This window comes from Populus nigra, chromosome 3 (assembly GCF_951802175.1).
Source record: "Populus nigra chromosome 3, ddPopNigr1.1, whole genome shotgun sequence".
Lineage (NCBI taxonomy): Eukaryota > Viridiplantae > Streptophyta > Magnoliopsida > Malpighiales > Salicaceae > Populus > Populus nigra.
Genome location: NC_084854.1, coordinates 18,041,535 through 18,068,718, shown reverse-complemented (window position 1 = coordinate 18,068,718; position 27,184 = coordinate 18,041,535). Strand labels below are relative to the sequence as shown.

General features: G+C 34.2%; 2 protein-coding genes across 2 annotated transcripts; one reads left to right on the top strand and one right to left on the bottom strand.

The window, feature by feature from the left end:
* Positions 1–1,753: 1,753 nt before the first annotated feature.
* Positions 1,754–6,658, bottom strand: LOC133689672 (serine/threonine-protein kinase KIPK2-like). The gene is made up of 3 exons (XM_062109640.1): positions 6,479–6,658; positions 3,594–5,831; positions 1,754–2,856 (listed from the first exon to the last, which is right to left on the bottom strand). Exons 2-3 carry the CDS (start codon positions 5,636–5,638, stop codon positions 2,022–2,024), a joined length of 2,880 nt encoding a protein of 959 aa, XP_061965624.1. The 5' UTR covers positions 5,639–5,831; positions 6,479–6,658; the 3' UTR covers positions 1,754–2,021.
* Positions 6,659–13,779: 7,121 nt separating this feature from the next.
* Positions 13,780–22,666, top strand: LOC133689578 (pleiotropic drug resistance protein 2-like). Its single transcript, XM_062109488.1, has 20 exons — positions 13,780–14,798; positions 14,872–14,992; positions 15,217–15,305; positions 15,519–15,603; positions 15,724–16,014; positions 16,134–16,224; positions 16,512–17,412; positions 17,645–17,805; positions 17,959–18,062; positions 18,208–18,373; positions 18,460–18,543; positions 18,902–19,038; positions 19,495–19,827; positions 19,958–20,248; positions 20,357–20,440; positions 20,784–20,917; positions 21,002–21,229; positions 21,443–21,614; positions 21,755–22,009; positions 22,164–22,666. Exons 1-20 carry the CDS (start codon positions 14,407–14,409, stop codon positions 22,434–22,436), a joined length of 4,392 nt encoding a protein of 1,463 aa, XP_061965472.1. The 5' UTR covers positions 13,780–14,406; the 3' UTR covers positions 22,437–22,666.
* Positions 22,667–27,184: the final 4,518 nt, after the last annotated feature.

Sequence of the window (27,184 nt, the reverse complement as noted above, 5' to 3'; positions counted from 1 at the left end):
AAACATATTCAAAGTAAGTCTATTATTGTTTACTATGATAACAATTCAGCAATTAAGCTTTCCAAAAATCCAGTAATGCATGGGCACAGTAAACACATAGACATTCGCTTTCATTTTCTTCATGAGCTTACAAAAACAGGCACTGTAAAGATGATTCATTGTGGCACTCAAGATCAAATAGCAAATGTGATGACTAAGCCACTAAAACTAGATGCATTTTTTAAGCCGCGAGGATTGATGGGAGTGTGTCCAGAACTAGATATAAACTAATTGCTAAGCAACAATCAGTTTAAGGGAGAATGTTAAGTTGTCAGTTATTTCTAAGTTATCAGTTATTTCTAATTAATATTTTGTTAAATCTCTATTGATTAGGGAGTGTATGTTATGTTGATCTATTTATTAGCATGTAACAACATTCATAAAGTTTGCTTTGATGTGGGTTATTTTATTTCAGTTTTACGTTACTTGTAAGGCTATATATATAGCCAACTCTTGGTTTCAATTCAATAAGATTACTTCTCCCAAAACTTACTTATTCTTCATAAAAGTTACTATGTTTTAACATATTAACCTACTAACCCGAATCAAAAGACTAGAATAACTTTATAAAAAGAAAATTGATATAAATTATAAAGTCTAATTCTCAATAATCTATATGTTGAATGATAAAACTGAAACTTGAATATAAGGTTTTTTTTTAACTGATGTTGGCCCTTGGTCATCTTATAATCTTTGCCTTTAACAAATAGAAACACGAGTTATATATATAAAAAAAAATCTTCTAGTAACTAATACATTTCTTTTCTTTATCTTTCATCTTATCATGGAAAGGTAGTTCCTTATAATATTTGTTACAATATTAAATTATTCATTAAGAATGTGTGTTATGCAATTCTGAATTAAAAACAAAATAGTCAAATTTAATTCAATTCCACATGTGTTCCAAACAATATAATTGAATTCAATTATGTAGTTTGATATTTTATTCTAAATATAAAAATTATACTAGTTATCAATTGAATTTAAATCACATATGGAATTGAATTCAATTTCACATATGATTTGGCTCCGAACAAGATGTTAATGATTTTATGTTTGTGGGTTTATTATGGTGTTTTCAACTTATTCTATATTTTTTATTTTGTAGTTTTGAGAGGAATTTTCATTTATAAAAATGATTAAAAATTATATATAAGAAAATATGAATATATAAAGATATATATGTAATAGAAAAATTAATAAGAGGGAGAAATTTATGGATGGCAATGGATACCTATATGTCGGATTTCTTGATATTCATATCCTATTTATTATCCATCGGATAAAAAATTTAAATATCCTTAAACTATCCTTCCGGATTTTAGGTACTCACTATTATTTATTATTTAATAAAAAATAAAATAATTAGTATATATATTTAAAGTATATATATGTATATTAAATGATAAATATTATACATATAGATGCGTTTTATCTCTCTCTCTCTCTCTCTATATATATATATATATATATATATTAAGAAAAATATAAATGTTTTATAAATATATAATTCAATTTAATCAGGTTTTAAATTAAATTTTACAATATTTATACTCTATAAATTATCTGTCAACCAAAATAACTATTTAAAAAATATTTATTTATTCTATAGTCAAGTTGAGTCGGTATCCACGAGTCGAGATTAAATTATGATCTAGAAGGGTTAAAATGGATCAATGATATGACGTGAGAAGTTGCTGTGGTCTTTTAGATGTCATGGAATTTACAAGGAATTTTCATTACCTAAGGCCACGTCTGGACCATAAATCTCAACACGGTCCTACTTCCCAACTTGGGATCCATACCAACAACATAAAACACGAGAACCTAATTTCGACAAATTTATTGACATGTCTCTCTGTTTAGAGTACTCCCTCGGCCGTCAAATTGACGTCTCATGCCATAAATGACAACTTGACAACAATAGTCTCTCGAATTTACATTTATAGATACAAGTTACAACGGGGAAGGAGAGGCGACGTTTAGAACAACTCAAACTCAAGGAGCTCTCCTGTAGCTTTACACTCCAAATACTGGGTATTCTGTCCATGCTTTGAAACCCCAAAATCATACAATTCTGGTACCTCAGGGGGGATGGCACAGCGTATGAGTGCCCAATTCAAGCCCTCAAAGAAAGGGTGTTGCTTGATCTCAGTAGCCCCTTTGTGTGTTCCCAACCTATTCTCCGGCTCTTTGACTAGCAGTTCCCTGATAAGATCTCTAGCCTGAAAACTAACAAGAGGGCTATCAGGGAACTTGAGGCTCTCTGACACCACATTGGCTAGCGTTTCTTCATTTCCAGAACCCTTAAAAGGTGTTATGCCATACAGGAGCTCGTAAAGAAAAACACCAAAAGTCCACCAATCAACGGCAGCTCCATGGCCCTCTCCTTTGATAATCTCAGGGGCCAGGTATTCATGGGTCCCAACAAAGGAATTCGAGCGTGCATCTGTGGGCTCAGCCACAAGCTGTGGCAAAGATCTAACCTGGGCAGCAACTTCAGCTTTTAGCTTCCTTGCTTTTGCAGCAGCAGGTAGAAAACTAGGACTGAAGCATGGGACTTGACAGGATGGTTCAATGCATAATGGCTCGATGCAGCTAGACTCTGTACATGGACCAGACATCTTTACAGGCTCTGAATCGGTTGAAGATCTCAGGAGAGTTGGACTTACACTGCACCTCAGTGAAAGGTCAAAGTCGGTGAGCATAATATGGCCATCTTCTCGAACAAGAATGTTCTCCGGTTTTAGATCCCGGTAGACAACTCCAAGCATGTGCAAGTACTCCAAAGCAAGAAGAACTTCAGCAACATAAAACCTACAGATGTCACCAGTTAAGATTAGGTATGGGATAAGACCTATAATATGAACATCAACAGTAAAAGCTGAAAAGTCAAACGAAAATAATTCCATTGGAAACTTCTCATAACAGAATTCCAAGGGAAGAATTTTACTTTTGTGTAAAAAGAACATCAAACTGATGTTTAGCTGCCCAATTGGATTCCATGCAAACCTTTACCGAGCACCAATAACGAGCAGCAGAAGTTGAAGCGGAAATAGCCCAAGATAGTGCACAAATAAATTTGAGCAACAAATATACCAAACAATGAACATGGCCCTGGATCTAATAAAAAAGAAGAAAACACACCAGCATAGCAAGCGATAGGGCTCTCATACTCACCTTTCAAGAAAACTCTACTAGCAGATTTTGAAACACAAATGGTGATGTAACAGTAAAGACCGTCTAGACAATTCATAGCAATGGTGCTGAATATAAGGAACGAGAGCAACATTTGACTGAGTGGCAAAGAAGAATGTTAAGCACGTAGAAATCATTTTGAATGTTGAAGATGTTAAGAAAATGGCTTTTGGTGATTTTAGTGCAAGAATGGTGTCTTCTTGCATCTGATACAGCTTTTTATGCATTTCTTAATTAGTATTCAGGCTTCATTTGTGTTTCTTGCATCCCTGTTATTTGTTTTTCCCTCTGCAGTGTAATTAGGAACACGACAGCGAAAGCAAATGTGAGCTATGGACTTTCATAGAGTATCCTACCTGGCTGCTGGTTCAGAAAAACTCCTCCCAGGCTGCCTTTGCCTTAGGACATGCAAATCTCCACCAGGGCAATACTCCATAACTAAACATGATAAATTATCTGATGTGAATTGAGCATACAGTGTAGGGAGGAAAGGATGGTCCAACATTCTCAATATCTCTCTTTCTGTTTGGGCTCTAGGCATCTTTTTTCGCCTTGCCAAAAATTCATTGTCCATGACCTTTATAGCAAACAGGCAGTTTAAACCCAAAAGCTCGGCAAGATAAACAGTCCCTATATCCCCACAACCAAGCTTTTTTATGAGGTTGAAGTGTCTCAAACTTAAGACTCCATGTTGCATCTTAAGACGGCAAATAGCTTCCCATCTGAAATCCTTCGACATGTGGGGCCTGTTACCACAACTCAATCTGCTTGCATTGCTCTCATCACTGTTGCTTGTACTAGTGCTATGATCACCAAGGCTACTGTTTGAGCTTTGGGAAAATTCCTCCTTTTGTGTTGATTTTGAATGTTTCTTCACTTTTCCAACGGCTCCATTTCTATTACAGTTGCTTGAAGTCAATTCTGGTTTAGATTTCTTACTGCTTGAGATAACTTCAGCATCAAGACTGGAAGACAAGGGAGCATGAAAATCTTGGTTGGAATCTTCAGCTACAATTTCAAAAGTATGTTGGCATTTCTGACAGACCAGCTGACCAGTGCTAGTAAACAAGCTGTTATTACCTTCACTAGGAATGCAAGCAGAAGAAGTCGCACCCTGCTTTATTTTCTTCTTCACTGAATTCTTGTTCCTTAAAGCTGGTTTAGCTAAACGTGGAGTGTTTCTGGTGAACTTGGTTGCCCTGTTTCCATTGATCGAAGAAGATGCTGAGTGAAACCTGCCTTTACGACCAAATCTTTGTGCTGGTGCTTTACCTGCTGCCTTGGTTGAAGTGGGAACATCCATATCTAGCTCTAAGGTATTATCAACAGAATGAGATAGAGAAATAGCAGGTGTATGCTTCTTTTTCAGCACCTTCTCCATCTTCAGAGCTTGGTTTTCAGAATGTCTTGATGCAGAAACCATGTCATTTTGCATTGATGCGATCCCAGTACCATTTTGTGAGGTTGGAACAGCAAATCGAGGAGAAGAGCAAACACTTTGAGCTGTTGATTTTAATTCTTGACTTCCAATTTTTCTTGGTGCAATACCAGTCCCATTATGCATCTGTGTGGTCTCAATACCATTTTGCATGCTTTGGCCAACATACCTAGGGGAAGAAAGAGAGCTTTGGTTTGGTGATTTTAGTGCTTGAGGTCTGACTTTTTGAGATGCAGAAACAATCTCGCTCTGCCTTGATGAGGTCATAATAGCATCCTGCGTAGCTGGAACAACAAATCGAGGAGAAGAATTGGCACTTTGGTTAGGTGACTTCAATGCAAGGAACCGAGGAGAAGACTGAGCACTCTGGTTCGATGATTTTATCTTGGGCACCTGAAGTTGCGGAGGCAACTTCTCAGAAACGTTTGACTTGATTTCTTCCGGAACCAAAGATATTTCAACTATGGGAAGCCCAGGTCTACTTGTTTCAACTATTACTGAATTATACAAACTCTTTATCCTTCCAGATTCTGAGAGACCTGGAGAGTTCGCCGACTTCGATGACCTCTTCATAGCAGCCATTTCTGATGCCTTAGAAATGCATAGCTCCCGTAATGCCTGCTTCAGAGACACAGGCTCAGAATTTCCAATCGCAGGTGAACGAGGCACACCTACTGTAATCGGTCTTTTCATAGCATTTTTCCTTAAAGGACTTGCACTTGTACCAGCCTGACTTGAAAGACCTAAACCTTTGGATGAATTTTTAAGACTGATAGTCTCAAAAAGCTGGTTGATATCATCTTCCAAAGAATCCTTGGATCCCAGTTTTAGCACAGGATGCTTTCGGCCATCACCACCCTCTCTTAATCCAGAATAAGATTGATAAGCTCTTTTAGAATGCTCAACTGAATCCAGCTCTTCCCCTGCCTCAACAATTTCACAAGTACCAGGATAAGACCCCATTATGCAAGCCACTTTTACTCCACCAAATTTCTTGTCCCGGTTCAAATATAGCCTCAATGTTTTATACTAATCCATTAGTTGAACATTTTGAAGACCTAAAAATGAGAAATATACTTCAGACCTTTGTTTGATTATATAGTTTGAATGGTCTGCTAGCTCCTTTATCTCACTTCAAACTGCAATATCCAAAGCCCTGATGTTCACCAAAGTTCAAATAACAGAAATTAATCAGAAATGGAATTCCTATAATACAATCCAATAATTCCCACAACCACAACAAAATGGGGACGCGCAATGCAACAGAATACTGATAAATTCAACTTGCTATACTATTAAAACTAATTATTGTCCATTTCACCAGATTTCTAAAATTCAACGCTCTCAAATCCACACGGACGCATACAATTACTAACAAAGGTGCATTTGAAAATTAGAAAAAAATTCAAGTTACTTTGTGTATTCGATTACTTTTATGTAATAGTTTTTTTTTCTTTTTATTTACTTTGATTTATGTGAGATTAAGATTCAAAGCTCCTCTTACATTGTTCATAATTTCAAATAATAATGATAAATGTGGATCGAGCTAGCTAACATTCAAACTTAAAAAGAAAATGCTCAGCTCCAGGATTATTAAAACTTCAACTATTTTTTTTATTTGATTTTTCATGAATCAGATTCCATACATAACAGTAAGATCGAAGGCAAAAAGAAAAGGCAGGCAAACAAAGAGACGAGAAATAATTTACATATATATGCAATAAAAAAAATGAAAAAGAGAGAGAGAGAAAGTAGTAGCACAAGCAAAAATGTAAAGAGAGATGGAGGTATAATGATGCAAACCTGAGAGAGAGAAATATGGCGATGAGGAATTAGATTTGGGAGCTGAAAACCCTAATAGGGTCAGGGTTTGAGCATTTTGGGAAGAAGGCCAGGAGGAGAGGGATGGAGAGAGGGAGAGGGGGAGAGAGAGGACATATAATTTTACTTGCTGTAATGCAGCTGCTCGTGTTCTTTGTTTGGTAGTCATACACTGGCTGTGGAGTGTATGGGCTTTGGCTGGGCTCTGATTATTTTGTAGTGAAGGGTCCCACCATTCATGCTTGTGGGACTCACGTAAGAGAAAAAAATTTGGGGATGCTGATAGATGTAGACGTGTGTCATGATGGAATCGACGACGGACATCACAGAGAGACTAGTCTTGCCGATTGTATTGAACTTAAATATGCACAGACCGATCTACTGTGCTCCTTTTATTTTATCGGATGACAAGGACACTTTTGAAACAATTTGTCTGAACGGTTTATTTATTTATTAAACAATTTTAAATAGACAATTGAACCTGAAGGTACAGAGACCGAAGGGATTTAAGTGTACTATAGTAAATACGTAACATTAACGAAATCATAAGCTGGACATGATAATATTATTAATTGTAATAGTATAATAACAGATTTATCGTTTAATCATAAATCTTCCAACTAAGTCCTAGGAGCAATACAGTTTTTCATCGTGATTCAAGCTAAGATTGGTCTGATTACTTCTTTTTTTTCTTACACAATAAAATTACTTTGTTACCCCTTAAATAAACTTACATTCAAAAGCTTTTTTTAGTCTTTTTATTATTATTATTATTCTTTTAGTATAGTAAGATAACTTAATTACTTTTAAATTCATAATCTTTTAATATGTGTTATGTTGTGTCCTTTAACTTAAAATTAATTTTTAATTGAATTTTATAATATTTTCTGATTTATCTTCTATAAGGTTATCTTATTTGTATGATTCAAGTAGCAAAATTTAAATTATTTTTATGATTTATTGTTTTTTTTGTTTTTTTAATTATTATTTTTTAATTGCATCTCTCTATGTTTAATTTGTTTTAAATTAAATATTATTATTTTTTATTTATTTTCTATTAATTTATTTTGATTTCATTATCTGGCTTGTACAATTGACATACTCATTTAAATTGGTTCAAGTTAAATTTTTATTTTAGTTTTTTTTATTTGTTTGGCTGAAATCATAAGTTCATCATTTTTTCTGTTTCAATGACTTTTTTTTTTAGTTTTCCTATTATTTTTTTGTGTTCTTATTTGTTCATTAAATGTATATTATCTTTTCTTTTACTGTGTAATTAAATTATTATTTTTTTACTCACTCATGTTTATGCTGAGTCATTTTTTTTAATTTAAATATGCTTCTATCGCTTGAGGTTTTTTTTTTTTTTGACGTGGCATAGTGAATGGCACAATGAAGGCTCGCAAATCTAATTTGGCCTCAAGTTGTTAGCGTATATCTTAATGAATTTGTACAGGAAACTTTACTTGTAATAACGCCATTTTTTCCCAGGATTGAATTATCAAACCTCTCATTGGTTTAGGAAAAATCATTTACGATGCACATTGTAGGATTTCCTAGCCAACAGAGCCAGCTTAATGTAAATGGAGTTTTAAATAAAATGAGAATTTTTAAAATATTTTAAAAAATTATTATTATATATATATATATCTGATAAGTGAGGTCCTAGATAATTTTCATTTTATATTTTGAATTTTTTGTTGAGTGAATGACAATTTTTATTTTATAAAATATAACTGATAAATATATATTATTTATTTTTAAGAATTAAATGAGTATCTTAAACCTTTGTCCATACCTTAACTTAAACCTGCTACGGTAGCCAATGTATAATGTCTTTCGTTTAAACTAAAGATATTGATCTTTGTTATGCATGCCTTCCATCCAATAACCCTTCAACATTTCTGTACCGTTTTTTCACGGGAAAAAAAAAATCCGTACCTGATATTGACACTTTTCTGTCAATCATTTTTTTTTCTGTTTGGCCGACAGAACGTTTCAAGGTTTTTGTGATCTAACCACATGGTTTTCTTGTCATCACCAATTCTTTTGGGGGTTTTTCTCGAAATAACACAGCAATTTATTTATTTTTGTAAACCAGCACATTTAAGAAAAAGCTCGTGGCCCAACTAGCTACAAAAAAGTTTTTTTTTATTAAATTACTATAATAAACTTGAAAATTTAAGGGAATGGTACTGCTTGTGAAAGATTTAGTGGAATTACATATTTAATTTTATTGCGCTTTTAGATTACGATATCTATTAAATATCATGTTTTTAAAGTACAATATCAATTAAAATTTAAATAGATCGAATACCAGCAAAACATACAACGCTCCTTCTCTCTCGAAAAAAAACTCATCGTCTTCCTCGATTCTCTCTTAAAAAACTCGTTAATCACTTAGACTTTTCCTTTAAAACAACTAAAAATCAAACTCATTCTGGTTTTAAAGCATCATTTGATGTTTTTGTATTGAAAATCCATCGTTCTCTTTGTTGCCACCGCCATTATTATTGATGAGAGGCTAACTTTTAATGATGTTGTGACAGAGGATGAGACCACTCACACAGGAGCAAGAGCTGGATCCAGTCGTGCTATTGATGAGCATAAATCATTTAGTAAACAACGTAAACATGGGTATATAGATAAGTTATGTTTATATATTTTTAGATTACTTGAATATTAAATTATTTTTTATTCATTTTGCATGTGCATGTGTTGCATTCATGAGGCTACTTATGATTATGAAATATGAGAACATGTTAAGCTTAATTAGAATCTGTTGATTGTGGTTTTTTGTAGGGTTTTGTTAGCGGGACAAATTTTTTCAAGTATAGTTTCTATATAGAAATAACTTTGTCCAGATTTTAATAAAAAATATAAAATCTTAACTTTCTAAAATCATAAAGTAAATAAAATTTAAAATTAACGAAAACTATGATTTTATAAACTTTTTCAGGTTTAAAACACAAAAATATGTCAAAATCTTACTATAACCAAAACAGTTAGACCGTTTTGACTACTGTCCAACTATTTTATCAAATATCCAGTCGTTTATCAAAATAATCTCCTGAATAATATGACGGTTCTAAATGAGACACGACATTTTATTACTGTTGATGTTCTGAATCGTGATATTATTAAAATGTCACGTTTTTGAATAATAGAATCTCTAAATTATATTATCTCACCAATAGATATTAATCTTATGCTATGTATTTAATTATATTTTAGATGCTAATTATATAATTTTTCAGAAAAAAAAACTGGCTTATTCGTCACTCCCACCGGAGGCGGGGGGGACTAGCCATATTCCCCCCTCTAATTTCTAGAAAGCAGTTTCCTTATTATTATTTTCCCTTCATTACGCATAATAAAGACACCCATTCATTATTAGCCAAGATAAATAATAAGCATGTGACATGTCATTATTATTCCATATGAATACCAAGATAAAACCAATTGTTTTTTGTTTTGGCCTCGTGCATTCAATTAGTTTTGGGCATGTCATTATTACACAAGTACCAAGACAAGACCATTTTTTATGCTGGCTTATTGCTTTCGATTAATATGGTCATTGGATAATTTGGCTAATTGAGCCAATAAGAGCTGCGCAACTAGCCTCTTCTTTTTTCCTTGGCAAGTTGCGCCTCTTCCACAGGCACCGCACAACAAAAATGCGCCACTGCGAGCGGCGCAATAATCTAATTATGTTTAATTGGATTATTGTAATTGTTTGTTTGTAGGTGTAATTGTGGTTGTTTTTAAAATGTTTTTTATATTAAAATAATATTTTTTTTATTTTTAAAAATTATTTTTAAAATTAACATATTAAAATATTTAGAAAAAAATAATTTTTAATAAAAATAATAAAATTTAAAACTTTTAAAAACACGAATTCTTCCGTGTTTCCAAACTGGAATGGTGCAACTAAGTAAAATGTATTATACTGATTTGTAAAGTATTTTAACTTACTGCCCTGTTTTTTAAAAAAGAAAAGAAAAACTCATTATTTCTATTATCATGGCACTGTCAAGGCCCCCGACAAAAGTTATCATAGGAAAAGTAATTTAGACAAAACTAGTTAGTTGCCTGCTATAACTGGGAATTTTTCAAAAGCGTTTTTAAATTTCATTTTTCTATTATTATGGTACTCGCAGCATGCTGGAGTACGTTGGCAGCCCATAAACAGCTGAAGGAATGGGCTCATTGGAAGGGTTCTTATGAGCACTATGGCTCATGGGAGGTCACGCCTTAGGCCTGAGATGTTGATTCAGTGGAATTAGATGGGGCTGTAAGACTTGGTTTACCACGTGACATGATTCGTGGCTTGGGCACTTTAGGTGTTCTCCGGGGGGATGGGCTTCGCTAGATGACGGATCTTGTTGGTACGAAGCACCCATCGTGAAAATATTTCCCTCATGTATTATTAAAATATAATTTTTATACTAGTTATTTCAAAAGTAATTTATCCCACGTTTAAAAAGTAAAAGTAAGAGATTTTGTTAAGAGATATAAAATTAATAAATTTAGATGTCAGAGGAAAGCCAATATATATATAACGGCACCTGGCCGTGACATAAATGATTTATTATTATTATTTTCATAATTAATTAATTAAAGGTAATTAGTTTTTAGAATTAATTAATGTAATAATTATGCATGACATTTCTTGTCAAATTAATCAAGTAATTTGAATAATAAATTGCCTTTTAAACTCTACATATATATTGGTATGAAGAGGTGTGTTTCTAAACTTTACATACACGTTGGTCTAAAAAGATATTATTTTATTAATAAATATCAATTTGATGTTAATAAAAATTAATTAAAAACAATCTCTTTCTCTTCCTAATTTTTCTTTACAAATTTTATGTTCATGTTTATCGTAAGCAAAACACAGAATTACTTAATAAACTTATAGAAGTTATTGTCTATAAATTTAAGGTTTTAATATATCTTGAAAGTATATTGTTTTAATTTGGCCGCAAATATAATAAAACAAATTAATATTTAAAGATAATTATCTTTGCGTCTTAAAATCTATCTACTATATCCACTGATATTAGATCATCAATTCCTTGCTCTTCATCGTTAATAAGCACAACAAATCTGTTAGTGGAATCATTTTTTGAATCTTTTTGGGCAGTTTCCGGATATTTTGGCTTAGAAGAAAGTCTCTGAGCCACCATTCATTCTAGCAAATTATGCCCTTGTCCCTTTTTGTCCTTTAAAGAACCTGGCGTTGAGAGTGAGATGGGAGAAAAATTCCTTCTCTTGTGTAGTGATTTTTTTTCACTAGAATCTTGACAAATATTTTTTGAATTGTCATTAATTTGTATTTAATAAATCATTCTGCTAATAAAAATATATATGTTATTGTCAAAAACAATTACATGAATAGAAGAAGATAATTTTAACTAAAAAGTATTTTTCCTCTAGAATTTTAATCATTACATTTTTTACAAATATCTATTTTAGTTTATATAATATAATTAAATAAAAATATATTTTAAAAAGTGCTCTATAGCAACACGTGGGCATTATACTAGTATTCATAAATAACCGGCTTTGTCATCACACAATTGGTAAAATAATAATAACATCAACGTACACATAGCTAACCACAATAAATCAATGCTGAGCGCATCTGTTTTCATTTATATTAAAAGATCATAGAAGACTACTGATGACGTGGCAATAGAGAACCTGGTTATAAGATTCATCTGGCCGGGTGGATCAACCCGTCAATCTGGATAATGAAAAAAATTCGGTTTTTTATATTTTTTAAAAATAAAATAAAGAAATTAAAGATGAATTGATATGGATCATCCGTAACCTCAGTTAAATCAGTTTTTATAACACACATATCCACGTTAATAGTTATTTAGAAAATTGAGGAGTATTTTCTGGAAAACAGATTTAAGAATAGTACATTTGACTAAAAGATGGAAAAGAATAGAAGCTTCCGGCGTTGCTTTTCCACGTTTCTTCTTTATTCTTTTTTGTTTTTCCTAATTTTGAATTTATCAACTAGTTGTTTTTATTACTTTTATACATGTAATAAAATATGCTCTGATATTTTGAATTTTCCGCGAGGATAGCATGCATAGGCCTCCATCCCTGCTCCCTAGTTTGTTTCTCTCTCTCTCTCTCTCTCTCTCTCTCTATTTTCCTAATTTTGAATTTATCAAATTTATTTTTACTTCTTTTATACATATAATAAAATATGCTACGGTATTCTGTGTTTTCTAATAAACTATTTTTATGTGATTTTATTTCTATAAAAATCATTATATGACAGTTTTTTCCGTCAAACTATTATAATAGCTTTTCTAAAAAAATCTCTATTAAAGAATATAATAATTCATAATATAATAATATATAAAAGTATTTTCATCTAGTATTTCATACAAAGCAATTGAAAAATCAATGTATATATTTTGACTTCACACTAACATATTTTTTATCGAGTAGAAAAAATATATCTATTAAAAAGTATGTGAAAAATTGTCGGTGTTATTTTGTGTGTCTTCATTAATTTCATGTGATGATATTTTGTCATCCACTTGCTGCTTAGTGGGACCGAAAACTCGATGAGCAACCTCCACCATGCAACACGACGATACCACCCCTGCTTCCGCCATCACTGCTGTCTATTTTATCGTTTCCCTCATCGAGTGTCCGAGTGAGGTGACGAGGCATTCTAGAATTGACCTTTCCTTGAATGCGCTGAGCTGGTGAATGTGCGCATTTACAGTGGAAATTCACGTTACACGGGGGGGATTCAAAGGCACTCAAACATTATGGCGTTACTTTTCTTTTCGCATGGTGGCCGGCAGCGGTAAGCAGGAATGGATTACACGTGAGTATTGTTTTTTTGGATTTGATGGCTAATAAATAGTGTATAAATATTATTAAATTCAACTTAAAATATACCGATTCTAATTTTATATATATATATATATATAATATTTAATTTTTTTCAATACAGCATGATACATACGGACATAAAACATAAATATATAAATGATATTTACTATTTACTAGTTAATAAATAATAAAGCAGCGCTTTTCTGCCGAACTCATCCACATCCTTTTGACTTTCTAGAAGCCGACGCAATTAACGGAACGACCACTAACGGTGGGAGAGGCTGGAGGCTGCTAAACATTATGATTATTAAATATCAGGTGCAAGGAGGATGTGGGCCTCCATCCACCTCGGCAGATCAATTATGCCGCCTGAAAAAAATATTATATAAACTGGTTTTCTTTATTCCAATAATATTAATTAATAATAAAGGAATGATGCGGGTGTTTTTTGAAGACGAAATTTCTTTGTTGACTGACTCGTTCATGGCGGATGAGAGAAGAAATGGACGGTTGAATGGCAAAGGTACCGGCTACTAGAACAAGGCGTGACAACGTAAAGAATCAAACGCTAATAAACTAAAAAACAGGGAGACGGCTAGCATTGATGCTTTCCCTTCGAATTTTCACAGTACTGTGGAGAAGATAATAAACTTTGATGGGGAGGGGGAGAAGTCGTGCTATTCAAACTTAAATTATAAAAGCCGGCAACTTGACTGGAGACTACCCAGCCAGCCCTCCAATTGACTTGGTGGTTATTTCCCATTCTCCTCTTTTAAATAGTCTTTCCACTAATTCTTAACATCCACATTTGCCGCTTTCTTTCAATGTTAAGAGACAGAGAGTCATGGGTCCTCTTGGTGGAGTTTCAGGTTTCTTTCCCCAACCATGAATGGTGAAATACCTGTAGAATCAGTCAGATCGAGTTTTATTTACTACTTGTAGCTGTTAAAATCATTAAGTATAGCTTAGTTATAAAGACAACAGGGCAGAATTGCAGACACGTACTACTGGTTTTGTTTTTATAACTACGTGCAAAGATGGCGGCAGTTTTAGCCGGAGATGATCTGGCAAGATCAATGAGCAGCAGCAGCAGGAGGAGCTTTAGTTACAGGAGCTGGGCGTCTGCTAGCATAAGAGAAGCATGGACTGCACCGGTGGACGTTTTCAGCCAGAATAGCGGGAGGAGGCAGCAGCAGATGGACGACGAGGAGGAGCTGCGATGGGCAGCTATCGAGAGATTGCCGACTTATGATCGGATGAGGAAAGGGGTTCTAAGGCAGGTACTTGATAATGGAAGAATGGTTCAAAGTGAGGTTGATGTAACAAGGCTTGGAATGCAAGATAAGAAGCAGTTGATGGAGAACATACTTAGAGTTGTTGAAGAAGACAATGAAAAGTTTCTGAGGAGAGTTAGAGACAGGACTGATAGGTATATAATTTTTCCTTTTCCTTTTCCTTTTTTCTGTTTGATTAAGAGGTTTAATTAATTTCTCCATGTATAGGGTGGGGATTGAGATTCCAAAAATTGAAGTTCGATTTCAGCACTTATCAGTGGAGGGTGAAGTTTTTGTTGGGAGCAGAGCACTTCCTACCTTACTTAATGCCACGCTGAATGCAGTAGAGGTGCTTCTTCTTCTTCCTCTTCTTCTTTTTTACTGATTATAAAAAGAGGGTGGTGAATTTATTTTTTCTTGAAGCTTTGTTCTCATTTTGAATTGATTATGATTAAATTTGTTAATGATTATTGACATGAGCTATATAGTTGTTTTGTGTATGCCATTTTGATCAAGTGAAATATGGATGATTACTTATTCTGTGTTTCTGTTCTAATTTCTTGTGTACATTAGAGTATTCTTGGATTGGTTGGGCTTGCTCCATCAAAGAAGAGAACAGTTCAGATTCTTCAAGATATCAGTGGAATTGTCAAACCATCACGGTATTTTTCTGAAACTACGGATTGATATATTCTAATTCCTCTATTAGTAGGAACAGGATGATGGCAAAAGGGGGGTGTGCGTGTGGGGGGGTGGATGCTTGTATACTGAATATCTGTTCTTCATCTTCTTTCATCTTGTGTTTATCTGATGGAAAAATGAAGTCTGGTTTTTCTAATACTCGCGTTTATTATTGCTCACATGGTCATTTTCAGGATGGCCCTACTTCTGGGTCCTCCAAGCTCGGGGAAAACAACAATGCTAATGGCACTTGCAGGCAAACTCCACCGGGAGCTAAGAGTATGTTTCATGAATCTTGAAGCTAAATCATTTTCGGTTTATTAGCCCTTTGCCTAACTGGCTGTATGATAAGTTATTTAATCTCAGTTTAAACTTGTTTAATCTTCTCTTTGTGAACAGTCATCCGGGAAGATCACCTATTGTGGGCATGAATTGAAAGAGTTTGTTCCTCAGAGGAGTTGTGCTTACATTAGTCAGCATGATCTTCATTATGGAGAAATGACAGTCAGAGAGACATTGGATTTTTCTGGACGCTGCTTAGGTGTGGGCACGAGGTATGAACTGCTGGCGGAACTCTCTAGGCGTGAGAAAGAAGCAGGAATTAAGCCAGATCCAGAAATTGACGCGTTCATGAAAGCCACAGCAATGTCAGGACAGGAACATAGTTTGGTCACTGATTATACTCTCAAGGTTTGGTTGCTTTCTGCATTTAAAGTTGGTCCATCTCCATCCTGTTCTTACCTTTATTTTGCTACTCTATTGAACAACTCAAGTTGCAAGATTGACTCCTTAAGAATCTTTAACTGCAGATACTCGGATTGGATATTTGTGCTGATATTTTGGTTGGGAATGACATGAAAAGGGGTATTTCTGGAGGGCAGAAGAAGCGTGTGACTACCGGTAACACCCCCCCTCCTCAGTAGTTTTAACTAACTGTTGAACATAGAAAAATCCACTCTCTTGCGATCCCATTTGTCACTTACTAGTATCAATAATGCTTGTTGTCAGTTCTCTCAAAATTTGTTCAAACACCAGCTGTACCGGTTATCTTTACAGTAAACTCTGCTTTTGGAAACCTATAATGTCTATGCTCCTGAAAACTCATTTTTCTCCATTTGCTCTTCTTCAATAAAGTTTTCCTTTTGACAATGTTGCTTGCTAAGACGCATCGTGTAAACTGAATGCAGGAGAGATGTTGGTGGGACCAGCAAAGGTTCTTTTAATGGATGAAATATCTACAGGGTTGGACAGTGCCACTACTTTCCAGATTTGCAAGTTCATGAGGCAAATGGTCCATACCATGGATGTAACTATGATAGTTTCTCTCCTACAGCCAGCACCAGAGACATTTGAGCTTTTTGATGACATTATCCTGCTTTCAGAGGGTCAGGTTGTCTATCAAGGTCCACGCGAGCATGTCCTTGAATTCTTTGAACACATGGGTTTCAGATGCCCTGATAGGAAAGGAGCTGCTGACTTTTTGCAAGAAGTAACTTCCAAGAAGGACCAGGAACAATATTGGTTCAGAAAGAATATACCTTACAGATTTATTTCAGTTCTTGAGTTTGTGCAAGGTTTCAACTCTTTTCATGTCGGCCAACAACTTGCTTCAGATCTTAGGACTCCTTATGATAAATCAAGGGCCCATCCGGCTGCATTGGTCACAGAGAAGTATGGCATCTCAAATTGGGAGCTGTTCAGGGCATGTTTCTCAAGAGAGTGGCTGCTGATGAAGCGGAACTCTTTTTTGTATATATTCAAAACAACCCAGATAACAATCATGTCAATAATTGCCTTCACAGTGTTTTTTCGGACAGAAATGAAAGTGGGGACTGTACTAGGTGGACAAAAATATTTTGGAGCATTGTTTTTCAGTCTAGTCAATGTGATGTTTAATGGGATGGCAGAACTTTCAATGACAGTTTTCAGGCTCCCTGTCTTCTATAAACAGAGGGATTTCTTGTTCTTTCCTGCGTGGGCTTTCGGCTTACCAATATGGGTACTCAGGATTCCATTATCGTTAATGGAATCAGCGATATGGATTATCCTAACATATTACACAATTGGTTTCGCTCCTTCTGCTAGCAGGTAAGAAGGGTTTGAAGTTTTGCAATTCCCAACTCCTTTTCATTTGAACTCCATTTGCACTTGCTGGGAACTTTTTTTTTTTCTCCTTTATGTAGTTGCGGATGGCCTCTTAGTTAGATGTTAGATTTTCATTTTATTTTTTCATGTACTAATTCTTAGGATAAATATATTGAGTGAATTTACAATCGCTTCAATAACTTTTACCAACAAACATCTCCTCTGTTTTCTTCAGGTTCTTTAGACAGTTCCTTGCATTTTTTTGCATACATCAGATGGCTCTGGCCCTCTTTCGTTTCATTGCTGCTGTTGGAAGAACACAAGTCGTTGCAAACACACTAGGGACCTTCACCTTGCTTTTGGTTTTCGTGCTCGGAGGATTCATTGTTGCCAAAGGTAAACAGACAGCCCTTTTACGATTGCATCTAGTATTTAATGCAAAACACCATCTAATCAACTTGCTATTCCTTTCAACAAAACCTGTGAATCCTTTAGATTCTCTCTAAGGAAATGATTTAGTTAAGCATTCTTTTCACCCTTTGGCTACAGACGACATTGAGCCGTGGATGATCTGGGGCTACTATTCCTCTCCTATGATGTATGGACAGAATGCCATTGTCATGAATGAATTCCTTGACGAAAGATGGAGTGTGGTAAGATGTCTTAATTTATATTTTCATTCTATTATAGATACAATATTCTCTTAATTTCAAATTTAAATGGATGTTATGGAGCCTGCAAGCTTTTTGCGCCAAAAATAAATCATCATCAAAGTTCTATAACGTTTTTTAATTGCAGAATAATACGGACTCTAATTTCGCTGGAGAAACTGTTGGGAAAGTGCTTCTGAAGGCTAGAGGCTTCTTTACTGATGATTATTGGTTTTGGATTTGTATCGGAGCACTCTTTGGGTTTTCGCTTTTATTCAACGTTTTATTTATTGGAGCATTGACTTTCTTGAACCGTAAGTCACTCAGCCTGATGCTCCTTCTGGGTTGTTGGATGGAGATGAAATTTCAATATGACAAATGTATGGAAATTCTCTTTCAGCTTTGGGTGACTCAAAAGCTGTCGTTGTGGATGACGATGCGAAGAAGAATAAGAAGACATCATCTGGACAACAGAGAGCAGAAGGTCTGACACTTTCAAAGCCTTTTCCTTTTCTGTTGTCCCCCCTCCCTTCACTTTTTGCAGATATAGCACATTTCACCAAGTTAATTATGGCTCTAACTTAATTCAAGAAGGTAGCATACAATATGCCTGAACATGAGTATTAGTTGAGAAGATTGATATTGTGATGATATTAACATATCCCAGTCCAATGTTCAGAAAATCCCAACTACCTCAACTGTGCCCTCCGACTGGAATGAATAAGTGTCTGGAAAATGGAGAAATTCACAGTCGTGACATTTACATGTTGCTATTGTAAACATGCTTATTTTGTGGAATCGAGCTTCTAGGATATTATATTTTATTCTGTGATCAATTACAGGTATTCCTATGGCAACGAGAAATTCTACAGAAATTGGTGGCGCAGTGGATAATTCAACAAAAAGAGGAATGGTTCTGCCATTCCAACCCCTTTCACTTGCATTCAACCATGTGAGCTACTATGTGGATATGCCTGATGTAAGTCGTCATCAAGTTTTTCATTTTTTGGGGCATTTACACCGAAGTTTTTTGTTCTTGAAACTTCTTTTTTCTGTGCGAGATACACTCGATCTGTATAACCAGGGATGTTGCGGATCTCCTGAAAGTGTCATGTCAGGAAACATGTGTACATTGTTCTTGATTAGAAAACATATTAGCCTAATACATAACATTTTCAAATGTAAATTTCTCACCCTTAGGTAACATTGAAAGTTCACTGCTACTGGCAAAAAGTTTCAACTCTGGAACACATGAAGGTTCTTGATTTGTTTTAATGCATTGAAGAGTTAAACTGATTTTCAACTTACAATAAAATAAAATAAAAACTTCTTCCCATGTTAAAGATGAATTGCAGGCAGCTTATGTTCCCCTAGAGAAAAAAACTTAGTTTATATTGTTGGACATTGAGATCAAAGGTTGTTTTTTCCATGCCAGGAAATGAAGAGTCAAGGAATTGATGAAGAGCGTCTTCAACTGCTCAGAGATGTTAGTGGTGCTTTTAGACCAGGGATATTGACTGCACTTGTGGGCGTAAGTGGTGCTGGGAAGACCACCTTGATGGATGTGTTAGCTGGAAGGAAGACCGGTGGTTACATTGAAGGAAGTATTAACATCTCAGGCTATCCAAAGAATCAAGAGACATTTGCTCGTGTGAGCGGCTATTGTGAACAGAATGACATTCATTCACCTCGTGTTACTGTTTATGAATCTCTTCTGTACTCAGCCTGGCTCCGTCTTTCTAAAGATATAGATACAAAAACCCGAAAGGTATGTAATGTTTCTCAGTAATCAATTATTCCTGGATTTTTGAGAAGTCTTTTTTCTTCAGAGATCTTACCCTCTCTTAATTTCCTTGTGCGATTTATTATTCTTATTATCTTCACTATATGGTCCACAGATGTTTGTTGAAGAAGTTATGGAATTGGTTGAGCTAAATCCCCTCAGAGATGCCTTAGTTGGACTTCCAGGTTTAGACGGCCTATCAACAGAACAAAGGAAAAGATTGACCATAGCAGTAGAATTGGTAGCTAATCCCTCTATCATATTCATGGATGAGCCAACTTCTGGTCTTGATGCTAGAGCTGCTGCTATCGTGATGCGTACTGTCAGAAACACCGTGGACACAGGTAGAACTGTTGTGTGCACCATTCATCAGCCTAGCATAGACATTTTTGAAGCTTTTGATGAGGTAAATTTCAAGTTTTTGAATTTTGCCTTTTGATTTTGATTTTGATTTCCCCCCCTTTTTTTTGTGTGTGTCAAATTTGAATGCAACTTGATATTTTTCTTGTTCCAGCTGTTGTTGATGAAAAGAGGAGGTCAAGTCATTTATGCCGGATCTCTTGGTCACCGTTCTCACAAGCTCATAGAATATTTTGAGGTGACAATTTCTCCTGTCCTGTTTCCATCTATGATTCCTTTAGCATCAAAGAATTTTTCCTTTCTTCTAGGGAATAAATAGTAGGGTTACTAATCGTGCCTCATGTCCATGCATAGCTCCTGATCATTCCCATTTCCCAGGCATTGAAATTAAGTAGTCTAATACTGTAGAATGTTATTTCAAGTTCTAGCGAAATAAATTGTGATATAACAACCAAGCCTCAATCCCAAACTAGATGAGGTTGGCTATAAGGATCATTTTGCGCCATTCCGCACAACCATTATCAAAAGCATCCATATAGACAGAAATTATGATATCAACTAATATTTTTATTTAAATACAGGCTGTCCCAGGTGTTCCCAAGATAAGAGATGCGTATAACCCTGCAACATGGATGCTCGAAATTAGTGCTCCTTCAATGGAGGCACAACTGGATGTAGACTTCGCAGAACAATATGCCAACTCCTCTCTCTATCAGTAAGCCTGGATATATCATGATAGCCATAAATTGCCTAGAGTTTTCTAGTTTTCTTCTTATTTTCTATGTTGAAATGCTTTCAGGAGGAATCAGGAAATTATCAAAGAGCTAAGCACACCAGCACCAGGATCCAAGGATCTCTACTTCCGAACCCAATACTCCCAAACTTTTCTTACTCAATGCAAAGCTTGTTTCTGGAAACAGCATTGGTCTTACTGGAGAAACCCTCGTTATAATGCCATTCGTCTGTTCATGACATTAGCCATTGGAATAATATTCGGTCTCATCTTTTGGGACAAAGGACAGAAGACGTAAGGCTTTGAATTCTGTCTTGAAAAATAATTGTTGTACCCATACTATTGCTTAATTTATACCAGTATACGGCAGGAGTAGCCTGTATTTTGTTCAAAAGGGAGGGAAACGTTCCTGATTTTGAGAACTCGCACATTTTTTGAATGCCATATGTTATCTTCTTGCTTTCAATTCTGCACTCATACTGACAGGTAAATTTGATTTGTTAACAGATTTAGCCAGCAAGATCTATTGAATGTTTTCGGAGCCATGTACGCGGCGGTGCTTTTCCTTGGTGCAACCAATGCTGCGGGAGTGCAGTCTATAATTGCTATTGAGAGAACAGTTTTCTATCGCGAAAGAGCAGCTGGAATGTACTCCCCATTGCCTTACGCATTTGCGCAGGTAAAAATATGTGGGAGGCCTCTTTTAATTTACAGGACAATTTCTACCCCCATCCTCCATCCTTCTCTTAATTCACCATGATCAGTAGGACTCAAATGTCGTTATACATGCTTTCAGGCTGACAGGATAATTTCTTGCAGGTGGCCATAGAAGCAATTTATGTAGCAGTACAAACTATTGTTTATAGCATTCTCCTTTTCTCCATGATGGGCTTCGAGTGGACGGCTGCAAAGTTCTTGTGGTTCTACTACTTCATATTCATGTGCTTTGTTTACTTCACATTGTTTGGGATGATGGTTGTTGCATTGACCCCTGCCCCACAAATTGCTGCCATTTGCATGTCCTTCTTCACGTCCTTCTGGAACTTGTTCTCTGGTTTCCTTCTTCCTAGGCCTGTAAGCAATCTTAAACTCAGCTGCATTATATTTAATAAATCATTCGCAATGTTGTTATTTATAATTGATGAATGATGATGCATGCTTTTCATCCCAAACCCTTGCTCGTTTCCTTGTGTAAATAAAAACTAACAATTTTGCTCATTCATTACAGCAAATACCTATTTGGTGGAGGTGGTACTACTGGTGTTCTCCAGTGGCTTGGACATTATACGGCCTCGTGACATCTCAAGTGGGTGATAAAACCAATACAATCAGCGTACCTGGCGAGTCTGAAGAAGTGCCAATAAAGGAATTCCTCAAAGGATACTTGGGATTTGAATATGACTTTCTTCCTGCCGTGGCTGCCGCCCATCTTGGATGGGTTGTCCTCTTCTTCTTTCTGTTTTCCTATGGTATCAAGTTCCTCAACTTCCAGAAGAGATAAAACCTCCAGCTTCACTACTATAGTCCTAGAACAGTTTTAATAATACAGAAAATCAAAGGTGTAATTATTCATAGATGGGGAAGCAAAACGTCACCCCTGTTTTTGGCCTTTTTTTTGTTTTTTGAATTTTTTTCCCCTCTCGATCTTGTGTGTATTACCATAGCATTCTTTTGACCTGGCTTTCATAAGGGCAGTTATTAATAAACGGCAACAGATGTGTTCCTACAGAATTAAGAAGCTGAATCGAATGTTTAGTTTAGTCCCTTCCTTTCTTTTCCTTTTTTCAACAACTTTTCTACTTTTCCATTCATGAGATATGCATTAGATTCAATTCTTCGTTGAAAAAATGATTCACCTCTGCTGGGGCTTTTTGTTTTTTCGCCGAGAATAACAAACGCTAATATACATCTATCAGAATCTCTTTCTTTCTAGAAGCTTCATGTTCGAACCTCTCCGTTGCTGGAAGAATTCTGATCAGAACTTGGGTCACCCACGAATGGCATTTTCATTGATGATACCTTAGAAAATCTTCAAAAGGTACTAGTCTTGTTTTATGGATCTAGACTTTTATGCTCAAAATAGATCTGATATTAGATACGTCCACAGAACCACCAAATTTTTTTCAGCGGAAAAAAAACATGAGATATTAATTTAAATAGTGTTTTAAATAGTACAACAACAATAATAAATAAACTGATAAAAAAATAATAAATAAAAGGTAAAAGAACTCGATCTAAGCCTACCCGGATCATCAACAACTTAATGTTGAAGGGTGTAACTAAAAGATATATATATAAAAAAAAAAGACGGGGAAGAAGTTCAAAAATCAGTTTCTAATAAATTAAATGAGATCTTGGTAATTACATAGAAAGCAAAATGAAAAGAAACAATATGAAGCTCAATCTCTAGAAAATAAAATGCTGAAAGATGAAAATTAAAAGATATATATAATTAAAAAAAAGGTCAAAAAACTCGATTCGGGCCCACCCAAGTCAAGATGCAAAATCTTTGACTTGGTCGTGATACCAAGGCGATTGTGTTAAAAAAAAATTGAATAAAATCATGAAGTTCACATGTTGAAAGATGAAATTAAAATGAATCAATTTAAAAAAGGACAAAAAAAAGTTAGCATACATTAACCGTTGAAACTAGTAACTCTGGTCATGAACCTAGAACTAACCTCATAGCAATGGAAAAATATATGAGTTGATATGGTTAACCCAAAAACTCCACACCCATGAGCAAATGATTTAGATAACCTAATAAAAAAAATAGAAACAAAAAAGGTAGGAAGATAATTTTCCAATTAATTAAATTAAATGTTAAACGATGAAATTAAAATAAATTGATTTAAAAAAAGTATCAAAAAAAGTCAACATGCATTAACTTTTGAGATCGGTAACTCCTCTGGTCATGAACCTGAGACTAATCTCATAGAAGGCATACAATAAAAAAATAACAAAGTAAAACTCTAAAAAAATGGTAAAAAAAATTAGCTTAAAAAAAAAAAACAAGTAAACTCGAGCAAAACTTCTAAACTCGGTCTAATATCTAAAACTCGTAATTTATGAAATCCTAGACTCGAGTTCATTAAATAGCTTAATTCCTGAATAATTTAATTTTGAAAGATGAAATCATAAAAAAAAAATTAATTTAAAAAACTTGTCAAAGCAAAAAAAATAGTTATAAAAAGATTAGGGATCGAATCTGATAGAAAAAAACTTATAGAGGATAAAATTATATAAAAAAGAACACTCTAAACAATGATATTAAACAAAACAAATATCAATTAAAAGAATAAGGGTCAAATTTGAAAAAGTAAAAAATAAAAGGGATTGAAATTGAAAAACATTTGTAATTTTATAGCTTGTTGTTTTTTTTTTAAAAAAAAAGTAGTAATAGAAAATACATTGACCAAATATGAAGGAAAAATTAAAAGAGCTGGTCTGAAATTTTAAAGGGGTTGGAACTGAATTTAAGGAAGAAAGAGAGAATAAAAAAATGATCGCCTGTACCAAACCAGTGACATGTTTGGCACACACACACAACCCTATCATGTAGGGAGCGTATAGACCTTCAAAATGCTGCCCTGGAAGGCAATGCTTGATGGTGGGACAACCCTGCATGCACTGCCTAAATGATGCGGGGTTGTTCACACCTGTCAATAGGTTTTTTAATAATATTTAATATATATAAATTACAATAATTCCCTTAAATAACTTTCAAATTAATAATAAAATCAATGTAATAGGATAAAAAAAAGTTTTTATGAGAGAGTTATATTGATTTTGTCTTTAAAGTAATTTAACTGTTTTAAAAAAATTGAAAATGCCATAGCACCCCTGATTGAAAGGCATCATATCTTATTTTATTGTAGGGGTATATTAGTTATTTTATCATACAAGAAAATAAAACTATTAACCTAACCCTGAATAAATTGTTTAAAATATTCTATTATGGTGAAAAGACCACATTGCCCCCCTTGCCTAGTCTAAAGGTTTTTTGGGCGAGAGGTTACTTATCAAATCACTATTTCAATGAATATTGATATGTTCGTAGAGCTACACTAATTTCATTTAGTTTTTTCTATAGAATTCATTTTAGTTCATATTCTTCCAATTATTTTTAATTGTACCCAAAATTGCCTTCTAAACTCTTAATCTCATTCAATTTAACCCGTGTCAAACTCAATCATCAACCCCAGAGTTTAACGTCATTTTTATCTTGGTATTTGATTTCTAATTTGTGTATTTGGACCCTTAATTGACCATTAAACTTTCAATTTTATTCAATTTACCCCTTGATTTAGTCAATTTTAACTCTTGAAGTCTCGTGCCTTTAATGATTTGGTTATTAGTTTTGAATTTGTTCAGTCAAACTCCTAATTAGCTATCAAACTTTAATTTTTTATAATTAAACCATTAATGACCAATTAAACTTTTCAAAGTTCAGTTTCAGTCTTCAAACTTCAATTTCTTCTAATTAACACCTAAATTGACTCCAAAAAATTTATTTCCTTGTAATTAAGTCCTCAAGCCTTCCAAAATCCTCATTAAGTCCTTACTCGTCTAAATTTATATATTTTTACCCCAAATACAAATATTTTCGTCGAATAGTTTTTTTGTCAATCAAAATTAGGTCACTAATTTTACTAATCTTGTACATTCTGGTCCTTCAACTTTTCACTTGTCATTTTGGTCATTCACCACCAATTTGAGCAATCCTCGAGGCTTTCCTCATGTGTGTCTTTTTTGTATTATTTTTGTATTAATTTTTTATGGGGTCAAAAATAGATAACAACATACGCGACTATGGAACAATAACATGGAAAAAGGTTGCTAAGTACTGTTAATGTCAAATTTGATCCATCTTCTTTTAATCTTGTCATATGTAATGATTTTAAACCTTTTCATGCAAAATCAACTTGTCATGAAATGTCAAGATAATTTATGACTCTCGGCCACATATAAAATGAAATCTAAAGAGAACATAAAAACCTAGGACAACAAAAAACAAACTTCCAAAACCAAATTGAAAAAATCTTGTAGCTTGAAGATAAAAAAAAATTAAGGGAACAAACTGTTCATGAATAAAAATTCATGAGAGAATGTACGGTGAAGTAACAGTAAAACAATGACCTCTTCTGATTTATCTATTAATGTTAATATAATGACATCTTAGAGATGCATGAAAAAAGATCTTTTTGATGGGTATTATTGCTTTTGACACGAGTTTTTTTTAAAACAATTGACAAAATAACACAGTTAAAAAAATAATGGGAAAAATAACAAAATTTATACATGTCTAAATTGGAAAATACAACATTCAAACTTGTTGTGATTCAAAAACATGATATTTTTTTAAAAAATATGAAATGTATTGTATAAATTACGACGAGGAGAGAGAAAAAGAAAGAAAGAGATATTTGAGGTACATCAAAACTCCGATTACGACATCTTCAGTACCATCAACAAAAATTTGACGAGATAAATCCAATAATACTAGAAAAGGTCACCAACGATGACATAATTAGGTCACACTTGTAGTTCAAAGAATGCGATTGGCTTAATTATCTTTGGTAACAAGTGTTTGATCACTATTTATGATCTTTTTTTGATGATGTTGAAATTCATGTCATCAAAATATTTTCAATAGTATTGTTAATGTTATAATCAGAGTTTTGAAGTACCTTTAAAATCTATTTTTTTTGTCTCTATATATATATATAATTTGTACATCTTATTATATATATATATATATATATTTTAAATATTAGATTTCTAAATCGTGACTAATACTCATTTTTAAATTGCAACATATATAAATGACGTGATTTCACCATTTTTTTTTTAAAAATTTTGCTATTTTACGAATTAAAAAAAAACGGTGATACTTTTCGAAAAAGGAAAAAATCCTTATAGACGGGAAAAGTTAAAAGAAGGAAAGGAAAAAGAATGTACCAAAAAGATCCATCGGAGAACAGAGACTCAATCAACATGGCAAAAAGGCCTCCTTTCCCCGGATGGAGAGATGGCCCGCTAACAGCCACACGTACATCCATGGCCTTTCATTTCTGATCTTCTGCCCTTGACACGTAGCATATGTAGTAAAAACAGAGGGCAAAAGGGGCCCACATGGAGTGCCCTGGAGTGGATGCTGAATAAAAAAAGAGTGATAGAAGTGAGATGGACGACGGAGAATGATTCTGATACAGTGAAAGGACCCACAGAACCCCATCCCCATTCTCC

Bases quoted from the DNA above. Each gene is read 5' to 3' on its own strand.
- LOC133689672 (XM_062109640.1), bottom strand. From the start codon at position 5,638: ATGGGGTCTTATCCTGGTACTTGTGAAATTGTTGAGGCAGGGGAAGAG. The intron at 2,857-3,593 runs GTAGGATACTCT...TGACATCTGTAG, and splicing joins TTTTCTGAACCAGCAGCCAG to GTTTTATGTTGCTGAAGTTC.
- LOC133689578 (XM_062109488.1), top strand. From the start codon at position 14,407: ATGGCGGCAGTTTTAGCCGGAGATGATCTGGCAAGATCAATGAGCAGC. The intron at 19,039-19,494 runs GTAAGTCGTCAT...TTTCCATGCCAG, and splicing joins ACTATGTGGATATGCCTGAT to GAAATGAAGAGTCAAGGAAT. The intron at 20,918-21,001 runs GTAAGCCTGGAT...AAATGCTTTCAG, and splicing joins GCCAACTCCTCTCTCTATCA to GAGGAATCAGGAAATTATCA.